The sequence below is a fragment of the Primulina eburnea genome, chromosome 3 (assembly GCF_022965805.1).
Source record: "Primulina eburnea isolate SZY01 chromosome 3, ASM2296580v1, whole genome shotgun sequence".
Taxonomy (NCBI): Eukaryota; Viridiplantae; Streptophyta; class Magnoliopsida; order Lamiales; family Gesneriaceae; genus Primulina; species Primulina eburnea.
The window spans coordinates 10,807,458-10,822,873 of NC_133103.1; the positions used below are offsets into that span (position 1 = coordinate 10,807,458).

Consider the following 15,416-nt stretch of genomic DNA (forward strand, 5'->3'; position numbering starts at 1 on the left):
TCGTCGGTGTGGGCTTAAATTTAATAGTCAGCTCCAAATTTCTAAAAAACCTGAGCTGGGCTTTATAGTGGACTTCTGTTTAATATTATAACTGGGCCCAAACTTGCAGTATTTTGTATAATATTTATTTTAATTGTATATATCATTCAATGTATACAATTATCTAAAGTTTGGAGTTTGAACTCAATATATGTTAGACGTGATGTTTATTAACTGTGCTAATTGTTAAGATAACATTCAATTATTTGACGTAATGAATCATAAATATATAATTTAAATATATTTCATCACAATATATAATACGACAGTTTTATGTATTTAATGTAGTATAAACCCAAAATATATGTTATATATATTCCGTCTTATGAAGGAAAATTAACATATTATGATAGAATTATATTTTTAGAAAAATTTCATTTCTCAACTTAGTTAAAATAATTATTGATTATTATTGAAATACTTGATACAAAATTTTATAAATAACATGAGTTAACTAATATAAATTGTTTTAAATATTTTTGAGTTATTCTTTTAAATTTGATTAACATCAAAACTTATCTTAATTTTCATATTTAATTAATTGTCAAAATACAAATTTGATATAACTTATTTCAAATGACATGAGTTAAATAAGACCACACATCTTATAAACTCATAAAATAAAATAATTAAAATATATGAACTTATAAGTTATATTAAATAAGTTTAGTCAAACGAAAATATTATATAATTTTCTAACAAAGTTGAGAAATAATAATTTAGCTCAAAATATATTATAATTGTCCATAATATATTATTTTTCCTTTTGTACGACGGAATATATGGCAATGATGAATTTTTTTAACTAAATATTATATTAAAATTGATTAATCTATGGGTAAATTTGTGAAAAATCCACCTGTGAAAGTTTAACTTAAGATTCAGTACCTAGTCATCTTTTTTTAAGAAATAGTACCTGACAATGCCATTATTTTAGTTTTAGGTACCTACAAACTTAAATTTACATTTTTGTCCTCTATTATTTAAATAAATATATTATATTATTCACAAAATTACATTTGTCTTCTCCATCTAAATATAATTTAAAAAATATTATTTCTAAATTATCATGAAATAAGAGTAAATACTTATTTTGAGATACAAAATACCTATTATGGTGTTTCAGATACTTGATTTCGCTATTTAATACTTCAAATGTATAATAAAATACTATATTTTTTTAATTTTTCCTCTATATTATTTAAATAAATATATTATTTTATTGACATACAAAATATCTATTATGATGTTTCAGATACTTGATTTCGCTCTTTGAATACTCTAAATGTGTAAAAAAATACTATATTTTCGATTAATCACCACAAATTCAGTCATTGTGGGTCTTTTCATGAAAAATGCATTAGGATGACTTATTTATGTCATTTTATTTTTAAAAAAAACATAGTTCATCACTCATCATTAAATAAGATTAAGTATTTATTTTGACCTACAAAGTACCTATTTTGGAGTTCCATATGCTTGATTTGATTGTTTGAATACTCTAAATATGTAATAAAATACTGGATATTTAGGCAATCGCCATAAATTGAGTAATCGCAGGTCTTTTCATTGAAAATGCATATAGATCATGTCATAAAATTTTAAAAAAAAAAAACACAGTTTCTCACTCATCATGAAATTAGAAAAAATAATTATTTTGGCCGATAAAATACCTATTTTGGGGTTCCAAATATTTGATTTGGCTATTTGAATACTTCAAATTGTTAAAAAAAAAACAAATTTGTAACTAAACATTGAACTTTTTCAAGTACTTAGTTTTACTTACGAAATACCTAATTTCAATTTTAAAACAATTGATTTGGTAAATGAGATACTCAGAATGTGTATTAAAATACTAGATATTCGAATATGCAACGTAAGTTCACCAACTGCTCGCAGTTTCACCCAATATACATTTGGATGACATGTTCATTTCATTTAATTATTTTTTTATAAAAAAAACAAATTCGCAACTAAGCATTGAACATTTTGAAGTATTTACTTTTATTTGTGAAATACATAATTTCAATTTTAAAATACTTGATTTGGTAATTGAGATACTCATAAAAGTTAATAAAATACAAGATATTTTAGTAGGCAATGTAAGATTCATTTGGATGACATTTACATTTCATTTAAATTTTTTATTTAAAAAAATAAATAAATTTGCAACTAAGCATTGAACTAGTTGAAGTACTTAGTTATATTTACGAAATACCTAATTTCAAATTTAAAATACTTGATTTGGTAAATAAAATACTCATAATGAGTATTAAAATGCTGGATATTAAAATATGAAACGTAAGTTCACCAAATGCTCACATTTCCATCCAAGATACATTGGATGACATGTTCATTTCATTTAATTATTTTTTATTGTTAAAAAAACAAATTTGTAACTAAGCATTGAACTTTTTCAAGTACTTAGTTGTACTTACGAAATACCTAATTTCAATTTTAAAATACTTGATTTGGTAAATGAGATACTCAGAATAGGTATTAAAATACTAGATATTCGAATATGCAATGTAAGTTCACCAAGTGCTCGTATTTCTATCCAAAATGCATTTGGATGACATGTTCATTTCATTTAATCATTTTCTTTATTTAAAAAAACAAATTGTAACTAAGCATTGAATTTTTTCAAATACTTAGTTTTACTTGTGAAATACCTAATTTCAATTTTAAAATACTTAATTTGGTAAATGAAATACTCAAAATGAGTATTAAAATACTGGATATTCGAATATGCAACGTAAGTTCACCAAGTGCTCGCATTTCTATCCAAGATACATTTGGATGACATGTTCATTTCATTAAATTGTTTTTTTATTTTTAAAAAAATAAATTTGCAACTAAGCATTGAACTTTTTCAAGTACTTAGTTTTACTTGCGAAATACCTAATTTCAGTTTTAAAATACTTGATTTGGTAAATGAGATACTCATAATGAGTATCAAAATACTGGATATTTGAATATGCAACGTAAGTTCACCTAGTGCTCGGGTTTCCTTCTAAGATGCATTTGGATGACATGTTCAAGGACTTTTCAGCAGCTACAAAGCTTTGAAAGAGGAAAAAAAGATTTGGAGCGAAGATTTGAAGATTTTCAGACAATATTCTTCAAGAGAATAGTCTGTGATAGGAACGAGTAGCATAATCCGTGGATTTACAATTTACAAAGAAATATGGAGTCGGATACCCGTCGATAGTTATAGTCTAGTAGGTCGAAATAAAACGACATGCAATTCACCCTTGATAAATAATTAAAGAGATTTAATTACTTCACTGAGATTAATTAATTTGACATAGCTTGAGAGGACATGTTCAATTGGATAGGAAATCTCGTCGAAAACATGTATCATTGTCAAATGAATTAAGTAGATTAGTAAGGGGTAGGTGAACCGATATTCTCAACAAATTCATTTCTCATTAAACTTTAATCAATCATTCTAGCTTATTTATTTTATCATTTAATCCTTGAACCATTTCATTGAGTTTTTATTTAATAATTGTAGTAGTAAACAATCATCTGAAGTATCGCTGTTAAAATTGAATAACTGAGAATAATAATTGAGAAATACAGTCATTAGAGGAATGATACATGTACTCTTGTACACTATATTATTACTTTACATCGTGCACTTGCGATTATTTCGAGCTTGAATATTATTAATTTTATTAAGAATTTTACAATGAAAGTTTTGCTCGATCACTAAGCATTGAATGTTTTTGAAGTACTTACTTTTTTATTTTAATTTTAAAAAAAATAAATTCGCAACTAAAGATTGAACTTTTTGAAATACTTAGTTTTACTTACGAAATACTTAATTTCAATTTTAAAATACTTGATTTAATAAATGAAATACTCAGAATGTGTATTAAAATACTGGATATTCGAATATGCAACGCAAGTTAACCAAATGCTCTCATTTCCATCCAAGATGCATTTGGATGACACGTTCATTTCATTTAATTATTTTTTTATTGTTAAAAAACAGATTGCAACTAAGCATTAAAGTTTTTCAAGTACTTAGTTTTACTTGCGAAAGACGTAATTTCAGTTTTAAAATACTTGATTTGGTAAATGAGATACTCAGAATGTGTATTCAAATACTAGATATTCGAATATGCAACGTAAGTTCACCAAATGCTCGCATTTCCATCCAATATGCATTTGGATGACATGTTCATTTCATTTAATTATTTTCTTTATTTAAAAAACAAAAAAAAATCGCAACTAAGCATTGAACATTTAGAAGTATTTACTTTTATTTGCGAAATACTTAATTTCAATTTTAAAATACTTGATTTGATAATTGAGATACCCATAAAAGTTAATAAAATACTGGATATTTTAGTAGGCAATGTAAATTCACAAAGTGATCGCATTTCCATTCAAGATGCATTTGGATGACATGTACATTTCATTTAAATATTTTGTTATTTAAAAAAAAAAAAAACAAATTCACAACTAAGCATTGAATTATTTTCAAGTACTTAGTTTTACTTGCGAAATACTTAATTTCAATTTTAAAATACTTGATTTGGTAAATGAAATACTCAGAATGAGTATTAAAATACTGGATATTAAAATATGCGATGTAAGTTCACCAAATGCTCGCATTTTCATCCAAGATGCATTTGGATGATATGTTCGTTTCATTTAATTATTTTTTTATTGTTAAAAAAACAAATTTGTAACTAAGCTTTGAACTTTTTCAAGTACTTAGTTTTACTTGCGAAATACCTAATTTCAATTTTAAAATACTTGATTTGGCAAATGAGATACCCAGAATAGGTATTAAAATACTGGATATTCGAATATGCAACGTAAGTTCACCAAGTGCTCGCATTTCCATCCAAGATGCATTTGGATGACATGTTCATTTCATTTAATTATTTTCTTTATTTAAGAAAAACGCAACTAAGTATAGAACATTTTGAAGTACTTACTTTTATTTACGAAATATCTAATTTCAATTTTAAAATACTTGATTTGGTAAATGAGATACTCAGAATGCATATTAAAATACTGAATATTCGAATATGCAACGTAAGTTCACCAAATGCTCGCATTTCCATCCAAGCTACATTTGGATAACATGTTCATTTAAGTTAATTGTTTTTTTATTGTAAAAAAAAAACAAATTTGCAACTAAGCATTGAATATTTTCAAGTATTTAGTTTTATTTACGAAATACGTAATTTCAGTTTTAAAATACTTGATTTAGTAAATGAGATACTCATAATAAGTATTAAAATACTGGATATTCGAATATGCAAAGTAAGTTCACCAAGTGCTCGGATTTCCTTCTAAGATGCATTTGGATGACATGTTCAAGGACTTTTCAGCATCTACAAAGCTTTGAAAGAGAAAAATAGGTTTGAAGCGAATATTTGAAGATTTCCGGACAATGTTCTTCGAGAGAATAGCCTCTGATAGGAACGAGTAGCATAATTCGTGGATTTATAATTTACATAGAAATATGAAGTCGGATACCCGTCGATAGTCATAGTCCAGTAGGTCGAAATAAAATGACATGCAATTCACCCTTGATAAATAATTAAAGAGATTTAATTACTTCATTGAGTTGAATTAGTTTGACATAGTTTGAGAGTGCATGTTCAATTGGATAGGAAATCTCTTCGAAAGAATAGATCATTGTCGAACGAATTAAGTAGATTAAAAAGAGGTAAGTGAACCGAGATTCTCAACAAATTCATTTATCATTGAACTTTAATCAATTCATTCTAGCTTATTTATTTCATCATTTAATCCTTGAACCATTTCATTGAGTTTTTTTTAATAATTATAGTAGTAAACAATCATCTGAAGTATCACTGCTAAAAATTGAATAACTGAGAATAATAATTGAGAAATACAGTCCTTAAAGGAACGATATTCATACACTTGTACACTATATTATTACTTGATATCGTGCACTTGCGATTATTTCGAGCTTTAATATTATTAATTTTTACTGAGAATTTTACAATGAAAGTTTTGCTCGATCGCTAAGCATTGAACATTTTGAAATACTTACATTTACTTGCGAAATACCTAATTTTAATTTTAAAATACTTGATTTGCTAAATATGATACTCATAATATGTTATATAATACTGATATTTGAATATGCAACTTAAATTCAGTCTTGGTTGGTTTTTCCAACTAAGATTTATTAGAATACTTATTCATGTCATTTAAAGAAATGAACACAGTTCATTATTGATCGTGGATTAAGAGTAAGTTGTTTGTAGATCAAAATAAGCACTTACTTTTAATAAAAATATAGTAGCATACTTGTCTCGGAGTAAAAGTAAGTTCTTTCTTTGTATACCGAAATAAATTGTTATTTTTATTTCATGAGGAGTGATGAACAATGTATTTGTTAAAATTTCAATTGCATTGAAATTGCACTATGATGCATATTAGAAATATCCAGTATTTTATTACCTATTCTGAGCATCTCATTTATGAAATCAAGTATTTTGAAACTGAAATTAAGTACTTATCAAGTAAACTAAGTACTTTAAAAGTTTCATGCTTAGTTGAGAATCTGATATTTTTTTTACAAAATATATATCACATGAGAAGGATATGTCGTCCAAATGCATCTTTCAAGAAAAGACCAATATTTGGTAAACTTACGTTGCATATTTGAAAATCAAGTATTTTAATACCTATTATGATTATCTCATTTATCAAATCAAGTATTTTAAAATTGAAAGTAGGTATTTCTCAAGTAAAAATAAATATTTGAAAAAATTCAATGCTTAGTTACAAATTTGTTTTTTGTTTTTTACAAAATAGATATCACATGAGAAAGATATGTCGTCCAAATGCATCTTTAAAGGAAAGACCAACACTTGGTGAACTTACGTTGCATATTCGAATATCCAGTATTTTAATACTCATTATGACTATCTCATTTATCAAATCACGTATTTTAAAATTGAAATTAGGTATTTCGCAAGTAAAAGTAAGTATTTGAAAAAATTCAATGCTTAGTTACGAATTTGTTTTTTTTTTACAATAAAAAATAATGAAATGAACATGTCATCCAAATGCATCTTGAATGGAAATGCGAGCATTTTGTGAACTTACGTTGCATATTCGAATATTCAGTATTTTAATATTCATTCTGAGTATTTCATTTACCAAATCAAGTATTTTAAAATTGAAATTATGTATTTCGCAAGTAAAAATAAGTACTTCAAAAAGTTCAATGCTTAGTTGTGGATTTGTTTTTCTTTTAAAAATAAAAAAATATTTAAAAGAAATGTACATGTCATCCAAATGCATCTTGGATGGAAATACGAGCATTTGGTGAACTTACATTGCCTACTAGAATATCTAGTATTTTATTAACTTTTATGAGTATCTCAATCACCAAATCAAGTATTTTAAAACTGAAATTAGATATTTCGCAAATAAAATTAAGTACTTGAAAAAGTTCAATGCTTAATTGCGAATTTTTTTAAAAATAAAAAAATAATTAAATAAAATAAACATGTCATCCAAATGGATATTGGATGGAAATACGAGCACTTGGTGAACTTGAATTGCATATTCGAATATCCAGTATTTTAATACCTATTCGGAGTATCTCATTTATCAAATCAAGTATTTTAAAACTGAAATTAGGTATTTTGCAAGTAAAACTAAGTACTTGAAAAAGTTCAATGCTTAGTTGCAAATTTGTGTTTTTAAAAATAAAAAAAATAATTAAATGAAATGTACATGTCATCCAAATTGATCTTGGATGGAAATACGAGCACTTGGTGAAGTTGCGTTACATTTTCGAATATCCAGTATTTTAATACCAATTCCGAGCATGTCATTTACTAAATCAAGTATTTTAAAATTCAAATTTAGTATTTCCAAGTAAAACAAAGTATTTCAAAAAGTTCAATGCTTAATTGTGAATTTTTTTTAAAATACAAAAATATTTTAATTCAATGTACATGTCATCCAAATATATTCGGGAATGATAAGTGGAAAATGGAAATAGAAGGACCAACAAAAATAGGAATTTATATAATTTTTTATTAGTTAAAAAGGGTAAAAAGGTAAAAATACTTGAAACATGTAGTAAATATTAAGTTGATCTTGTGTCAGGTATCAAAATCCAAAAAAAAACTTATGGGTACTGAATTTTAAGTAAATGATGGACAGGTGCATTTTTCTCAAAATTACCGTTAATCTATCACTAATTTTATAACCAATTTCTTAATTTATATTATATACGCAACATCAATGCTCGTGCTTTCTTGCAAATGTATCTAAAAACGAGTAAGAGTCAAAAAAACATCATCAAACCGGCCCTTTTTTCTAAATCAGCTGCCTAAGAAAATATATAACAAGCAAAGTTATTTATGAAAGAAAAAAACAAAACAAAAAAAACAAGAAAACAAAAATGTATTGTATATATCTACATGATTAATCAACCAGTACTGGTACTCGGCCGTGAAGACCAAAGAGAACTTAAAGCACGAAGGCGTTGCAAATACTCCCCCAAGGCAAGGAGGGCGAGAGCTGCTTTGCGGGTTGTAAGTATTCGACATATCTGCTGAAGGGTTTCTCCACGAAGATGATCCGCCTGCATGCAGATCGATCCATTGGATTACGTACATTTTCCACAACTAGCTTAGCTAGGTAGGAGATTTAACTACGTACCTGGCCTACAAACCTCATCAAAGCTTCCAACTTCTCCATGGCATCACCTATGTGTGAGAGGTAGTTCCCTTCACCGTCTAGCAAGCCATTGGCTATGGTTTCCGACAAAATCTGATGGAGTTTTAGCATTCCCTGTGACAGAGCATCTTCTGCTTGCTGACATGATTGTGTAAGATTACAAACGTCCACACGCTGTTGTTCTTCCAGTGGCTCCAGATTCGGTGCCACGACCTATATATACATAGATACAAGACACAGATGAAGTTCAATTTTGTTTGTTTTCTCTAAAGTGCTTTACAAAACCACCTTGAGGAATTCTGAAGGCCGAAAGCCACCAATCCAAAAGAATAAGCGCTCGGCACAAGTTTTCCACGTGCCAGACATGACGTAAAATGCATCAGCCTTGGCTGCTGATTGTTTCATTTTGAAGAGATTGAAATAGTGCCTCATCCCGCTATCAACAAATCTCCGCAATTCCACTTCTCCAATCCCACAACTAACAGCATTCTTCAATTCCGATATTTGCCTATTTTGTTCTTCCACCCACTGTCCATACTCAATTTCAAATGTAGCAATACCTAAGAAGAAATATAGGTTTCAAGAGATGCAAAATACATCTGCTCAAGAAAATATCATAAGTTTATAATTAGGTACAGGCCTGGGTTTTTTGTTCCGGAGGAACGCAGCAGATTTGTATCTAAGCACACACCCTGAAAATGGAAGAAATTTCAAGTTGAAAGTTTCTTTTAGGGAATGATTCTTGGATTCATCTGTCGTTCTTTGTCTAATAGAAAAAATATTTAAAGCAACAAATACCTGTTGCCTTGATCGTTCAATCTCTTGTTCTATCTGCATTAGTCTCAGTTTACTGTTTTCCAACTGCTGGACATAAGCCTGCAGACAAAAATTTAGATCCAAACAACTTGCTGTAAACTCTATTATCATGGACTGATTTATTGTACATTGACTGCACATTTGTGAAGTAATCATAGTACCTTTTTCCGCAGACGACTTTTACGAGCCGCCTCACGATTCTGTGCAAGTCGTCTCCGTACCTATAAATCAAACTCTAGTTTTGTCAACAATAAAGATCACGTAAACAGAAGATATGTCCAATGATGATTAGAAGAGATGAAGATTATATCAGTTTTGGTTCTTGACTCGTTATCAGAAAGAAATACAAGCCATGGAAAATATATATACGCGGCCTCAAGCATTTATAGTTGCTAACTAAATAAATCCAATAAAAGCAAGTGAAAATTCCATTCTAATTTTACCTTGTCAGCTGGTTTGCTTGATTCTTCATCGTATTTATAAGAAGGTTCGATGGTTTTGTGGGAAGTGTTTTCTGACTAAACACATATACACGATAATAAGTCAGCTAAGCTGTGGGATATAAGTCTAGCCCGCAACTTGATCCGCACACACATATATATGGTAACTAATTAATTCTATGATTGGTGCGTACCTCGTTGTCTTGTTTACCACTGACATCAAGAATTATTGAAGGAGATGTATCAAAACAGTTGTTTCCTTTAAAATCTCCCCACATATCCATTTGAAGCATTGGCTCGTATAACCCCATCCGTCTAGTGGGCACAAACCGAGTCGACGCTGAATTCATTCTGTTTAAACCATTTAAAGTTTTGAATTAGTACTTCCGGTTGCTAAATCAATGAGGTACAACCGGACATTTGACAGCAAAAAATGAATCAACAAAGGCCATACAATTCATAAGCGTTGTCTTTTAGGCACCTGGTTTGATTTTAAGACCATATATATAATTGAAATTTGAGGAAATTAAAGACTTACACAATAGATTCATCTCAATTCAAGAATTATGCAATACCATTTCTTGTCGTATCAGGAAAAACCAGCAGAATGTTGGGAATACTAGCAACAAAAATAGTCCACACTAGGTTTAAACATCTGTTAAATCAAGCTTTGCAACGATACTGGTGGCAAATCAGAATCAGATTTCAAGATAGGCAACTATCTGGCTCGATTCATGATCTCGTTAGCAATCCCACATGGTATCATATTTTACGACAGCATTTCCATGATTCAGAAGAACGAATCAAGAACCGTTCCCCTACCAGGGATATGATAGATGATGTTTGACGGCCTTTATGCTTCATAAATACAAACCATCAAACAAGAAACACAGAAAAGAAGCCAACATATAGACGGAGCCTAGCTTAGCTTCACACAACACGAACGAGACACGGGCTATGAAGAAAATGGATACATGTTTCAGTATATTGAGTTTTTTGTTGCCATCTTTGACATCCAAATAATACCAAAGCTGACACAAGTTTGCTCAAACAGTTCCCTTCCTTTTAAAAAGGGAAAAAACCAGAGAGAGAGAGAGAGAGAAGTTCAAAAAATAAACCTTTAATGGAAATCAGAAACAAGCACTGCACCCACTTCGAGAATAAAATTTACGAGAAAACTTGCTAGCTAAAGAAGTGCTCTTAATCCCGTCTTTCAGCTCTGAACATGATGAAGAAGAATCGAATAACAATATCGTCATGAATCATGTATTTCTACTCTAGCTCGAATGGGAATTTCTTTCATTGCAAGTGCGTCATAACCTGTCGGTTGATTGGTCCGTGTCACCGCAATTTTATTTTATATACATGTTCAATCCAAATATTTTAGTTTATTTTTTACGCTTCAAACCAAATAGTTAATTATTTATCAAAAATCTTGTTTAGCCAACTAATTTAACACCAAATCATGAATTGTTATACTCAGATCCCAGCTTCTAATAACAAAATCGACATAAGATTTAATACTTTTTTCGTCTTAGTTTTTGTTTTTTTTATATATTTTAATAACATTATTGAGAAAATAAATTATTTAGACAAACTTTATAATACGCTTTTATTTAATGATATCGAGAAAACAAATTATAATCATCAATAATGAAAGATATTAAATAATGATATATTATGATAAAATATTATTAAATAAGAAATATTGACTATATATAATTAAGACCGAAGGAATACAGAATATAACGGCTAAAGCGCTATGCTGGCTGACATTGATTTTACAGAGTATGGATGCTTAATCAATATTCTCTAAATTTGCGTGGAAGAAATTGTATAATTTGTAGGTAATATGTGTCGTATGCAACAACCAAACGGAAATCTTAAAACATTTATGCATTATTTTGTAATTAACAAATGATCAGTTTTAGTGTTCGGAGTTAAGGATGACAATTTTTCGAGACGATGATCGCAATATTTTCGAGTTCAGCGATTTTTTAAAATTTTCGAAATAATTTGGTGTGGGTACGAGGATAATATCTCAATCTCCATATCCACGCTGAAAAATTATTATTAACACTAATAATAATAATATTATTAAATTTATATTGATATTAATAATATTATTATATTAAATTGAAGTCCTCAAACCCTCCTTACCGGCCCTATCAATATTTTTGAAAAGAGGATAGGAGCAAAGACGAAGATTTGATCTCGCATGTTCGAAGTCGGGAAATCTCTAAACTCGAAAAAATGAAGATCGAGATGAAGATGAAATAGGGAGACAAAAATAAAAATGGCAAACTCATTCAACACCGTTGTCATCCCTATTCGGATCGGACATTTCCACTAATATAATATATCTATAAACGTCAAAGCAACTAAGGAACAGTAATGTTTTTGTGCTTACTTTGAATATTGCGCACCACCTCAATTTCACTACACTCGTACACTTAACTATCACAATAATTTATTCAGGTAGTCAAGCGCGTGCACAAGCCATATTTATATATTATTTTAATGTAAAAATCATAATTAAATTTAATATTTGAGAAAATTATAATATATATACATAAATCATAACTAAATTAATTTTCATTTTTCTTACATTAATTAGGAAAATAAGAGTTTGATTTGTATCTTCATTATAATACTACTCATAATAAACATGACACATCTTAAATGTACTTTTGAAAATATATTTTCCAAATAAAATACAAAAATAATTTGTAATATATTTTGTACTTTTAAATATTCATATGTGATTAGTTAAACCTTAAACGTTTCCTGTTAATGACCCTTCAAATCCTTAAAGAGGCATAGTATAATATTGAACCCCCATCCATAGAGAGACCCATCTTAATTCAAGGGTTCATTCAAATGCCCCACACACGCATATATTTATTATTTAATTTTAAAATACTTATTTATGGTATTTTTAAATAATAACATATTCCACTGCCTGAAGTATGGTATGTTGATCGTGGATTGTGAAGGTGAATGGTCCACCATTTTCATATTCTAAACTCAACTTCATACAAAGTGCTCGACCTTGTTAGTGCAAGTTGGCCTTTTTGCTTCCATTTTCATTTTTGGATTCTCTCTCACACTCAATTATTTAATTACACTATACATGTACATGTTCACATGTGTATGTATTGTCGCTAATATCATGTTTAAATTATAGATACGAACAAGAAAAATAGCAGTTTATATAACGTGCAATTCATTATAGAAATATTACGACATATACTTTGTATAAATAAATTCATCATTTTTCTTGATTCTTGTCTCTTGAAATCGAGAATATTGAATGCATGTTTGGGACAAACCCAAAAGTCACAAATTACACGGAAGAACTAATTAACTCATGCAAGCATCAACATACATATACATATATGTCTATGAAGAATCCAATCACCATAATCTATAATAGGATATTTACATATACACGATATAATAGTGCAGAGGTTTATCCACTTAGAAAGTAACAGGCATAATTGGGATAAGGTTGAGACGAATATATTAATTCTCAAGTGATTTTCCTTCTCATATTCTTTGTCGACCTATGCAAGTGATTTAATGTAAAATCAAAACGTACGTCACGCAATAAACTTGTTTGTCATATTCTCATAAAAGTAGATTGATTATACAGAGAAGTGTAAATAAAATTAACGTAAGGTATTTGCCAATTCAATAATAACAAATTGCTGTGTTCTAAAGTGCTTACCAACTAAGGGTGGCTAATGTGTCGCAACGCCGATAACTTGAATTGGAACGAGTATTGAACAAGATCGACCACGCGCAAATGTTCCATGTTTATTTAATTGTGATTAATTACATTCTAAAAAACAAAAACTAGTGAAATCCTTTATCGAATTACTAAATTAAATAGAGTGCAACCATTTTAGGAATTCTGGATTTCTTCCGGGAGGTGAAGAGTAATTTCTTAATAAAGGGATCAAAACGTCTATTACCCTCGAGTCTAAGCTACCATAAAGATAATATCTTAACAAATTTAATGATCATATTTTGTCGTATTAATTTATCCGTAAAATGAACCATGAGATACCACCCTAAAAATAACATCACGTCATCGAAATCTGGCGCATCTGTTACAAGCGCAGAAAACCAAGTCTGAGAATCCCAGGACAAGTATAGCATTTAAATCTGCACTTATAAAACCAAATGCCCCTATAGATGGGACAAACGTTTTCAACGAATAAAAACACATGGTTGTAAAATACCAAAGTTGTTTTATGTTTTTTCTAAAATATTTCAAAACAAACAAAAGATGAAAAAAAAAATTCCCCAAAACAAATATGGAAACTTTCAAAATTATATATATATATATATATATATATATATATATATATATATATATATATAGATATATAGAGCCGGTAATGGGTGGAGGCAAAATAATTGTTCTAAACAAAATCCCTTCGAGGAAAAATATGAAGGTAACATGTAAATAGAGGAAAATCAACAGGAGAGCTGAATATGAAAGAACATTCAAGAAAATAAAATTATGGTTAACAAGAGGATGCATCCAATAGACCGTATTTGTCCATCCTCGCATATGGTCTATAGAAAAAATCATAAAAACTCACATGTAAAAATAAATGTGAATAATTCGAGACACACCGGGTCATCGCCCTAAATGGAACTCAACGAATAAAAGGATAATAGGACAGGTCCTTTTCACCATTGACTACTAGATTTTTATATGATTAGAAAGGAAATTCTTAGAAAAACCCTTTCCAACAACAAATGTACTCACAGATCTAAACTAAGCAGCCTTTATTACGTGTTGATGCCATAAATCATGCATTGCAACATCAAGCCAGTCTTATGGAATCAACATCTATAATTCGGTATTCCAAAATAGTAAGCATGGATAAATAAAGCTCTCTAATGAACTTGAAAAGTGGCTCTTAACAAAGGCCCCGCCCGAGGATTCTAAGCAGTAAAAAATCGGAAGAGTTGAATAAAAATCTCAAAAAAGTCTAGCCAAGGTAGACATGCACATGGATTGAAAAATCAAATACAAAATGTTTGGGTGTGGTTTAACAGTTTAGATTCAATATGATGGAAAACACCAGAAATAGATTACAAGTAAATACTATATGTTTTAAATCAAAATTAAAATTGAAGAAAAAATATTGTCCAAATTTCATTAAGTACTATAGCTTAAAAATATTAAAATAACTCGTCATATCATCCTTCAGAAACTAAAGTGACGAGACAAAAATCCTGAAGCAAACCATCAAGAGTCCATGTGGCAAAACAAAACAAAAATGAAGACAAAGTTACATGGAAATAAAATCCATAACCACGGCCCAAAGGTATAACATATCAACTTCAAGCACAGTATGAGAGGAACAAAGGAATCAAACGAAGAAGAAAAATGAAGGAACA

The 15,416-nt window shown here is 29.0% G+C and overlaps 1 protein-coding gene across 4 annotated transcripts; it reads right to left on the bottom strand.

The window, feature by feature from the left end:
* Positions 1-8,318: 8,318 nt before the first annotated feature.
* On the bottom strand, positions 8,319-11,333 carry LOC140826287 (transcription factor TGA1-like). 4 transcript variants are annotated; one of them, XM_073188505.1, is made up of 9 exons: positions 10,818-11,090; positions 10,190-10,346; positions 9,999-10,073; positions 9,717-9,776; positions 9,538-9,615; positions 9,380-9,431; positions 9,028-9,299; positions 8,722-8,952; positions 8,319-8,644 (listed from the first exon to the last, which is right to left on the bottom strand). In XM_073188505.1, exons 2-9 carry the CDS (start codon positions 10,343-10,345, stop codon positions 8,489-8,491), a joined length of 1,080 nt encoding a protein of 359 aa, XP_073044606.1. In that variant the 5' UTR covers position 10,346; positions 10,818-11,090; the 3' UTR covers positions 8,319-8,488. The 4 variants fall into 4 exon arrangements, with proteins under 4 accessions (XP_073044606.1, XP_073044605.1, XP_073044604.1 ...); XM_073188504.1 differs by lacking the exon at positions 10,818-11,090 and adding an exon at positions 10,571-10,806; XM_073188503.1 differs by lacking the exon at positions 10,818-11,090 and adding an exon at positions 10,534-10,806.
* Between the last annotated feature and the right edge of the window lie 4,083 nt (positions 11,334-15,416).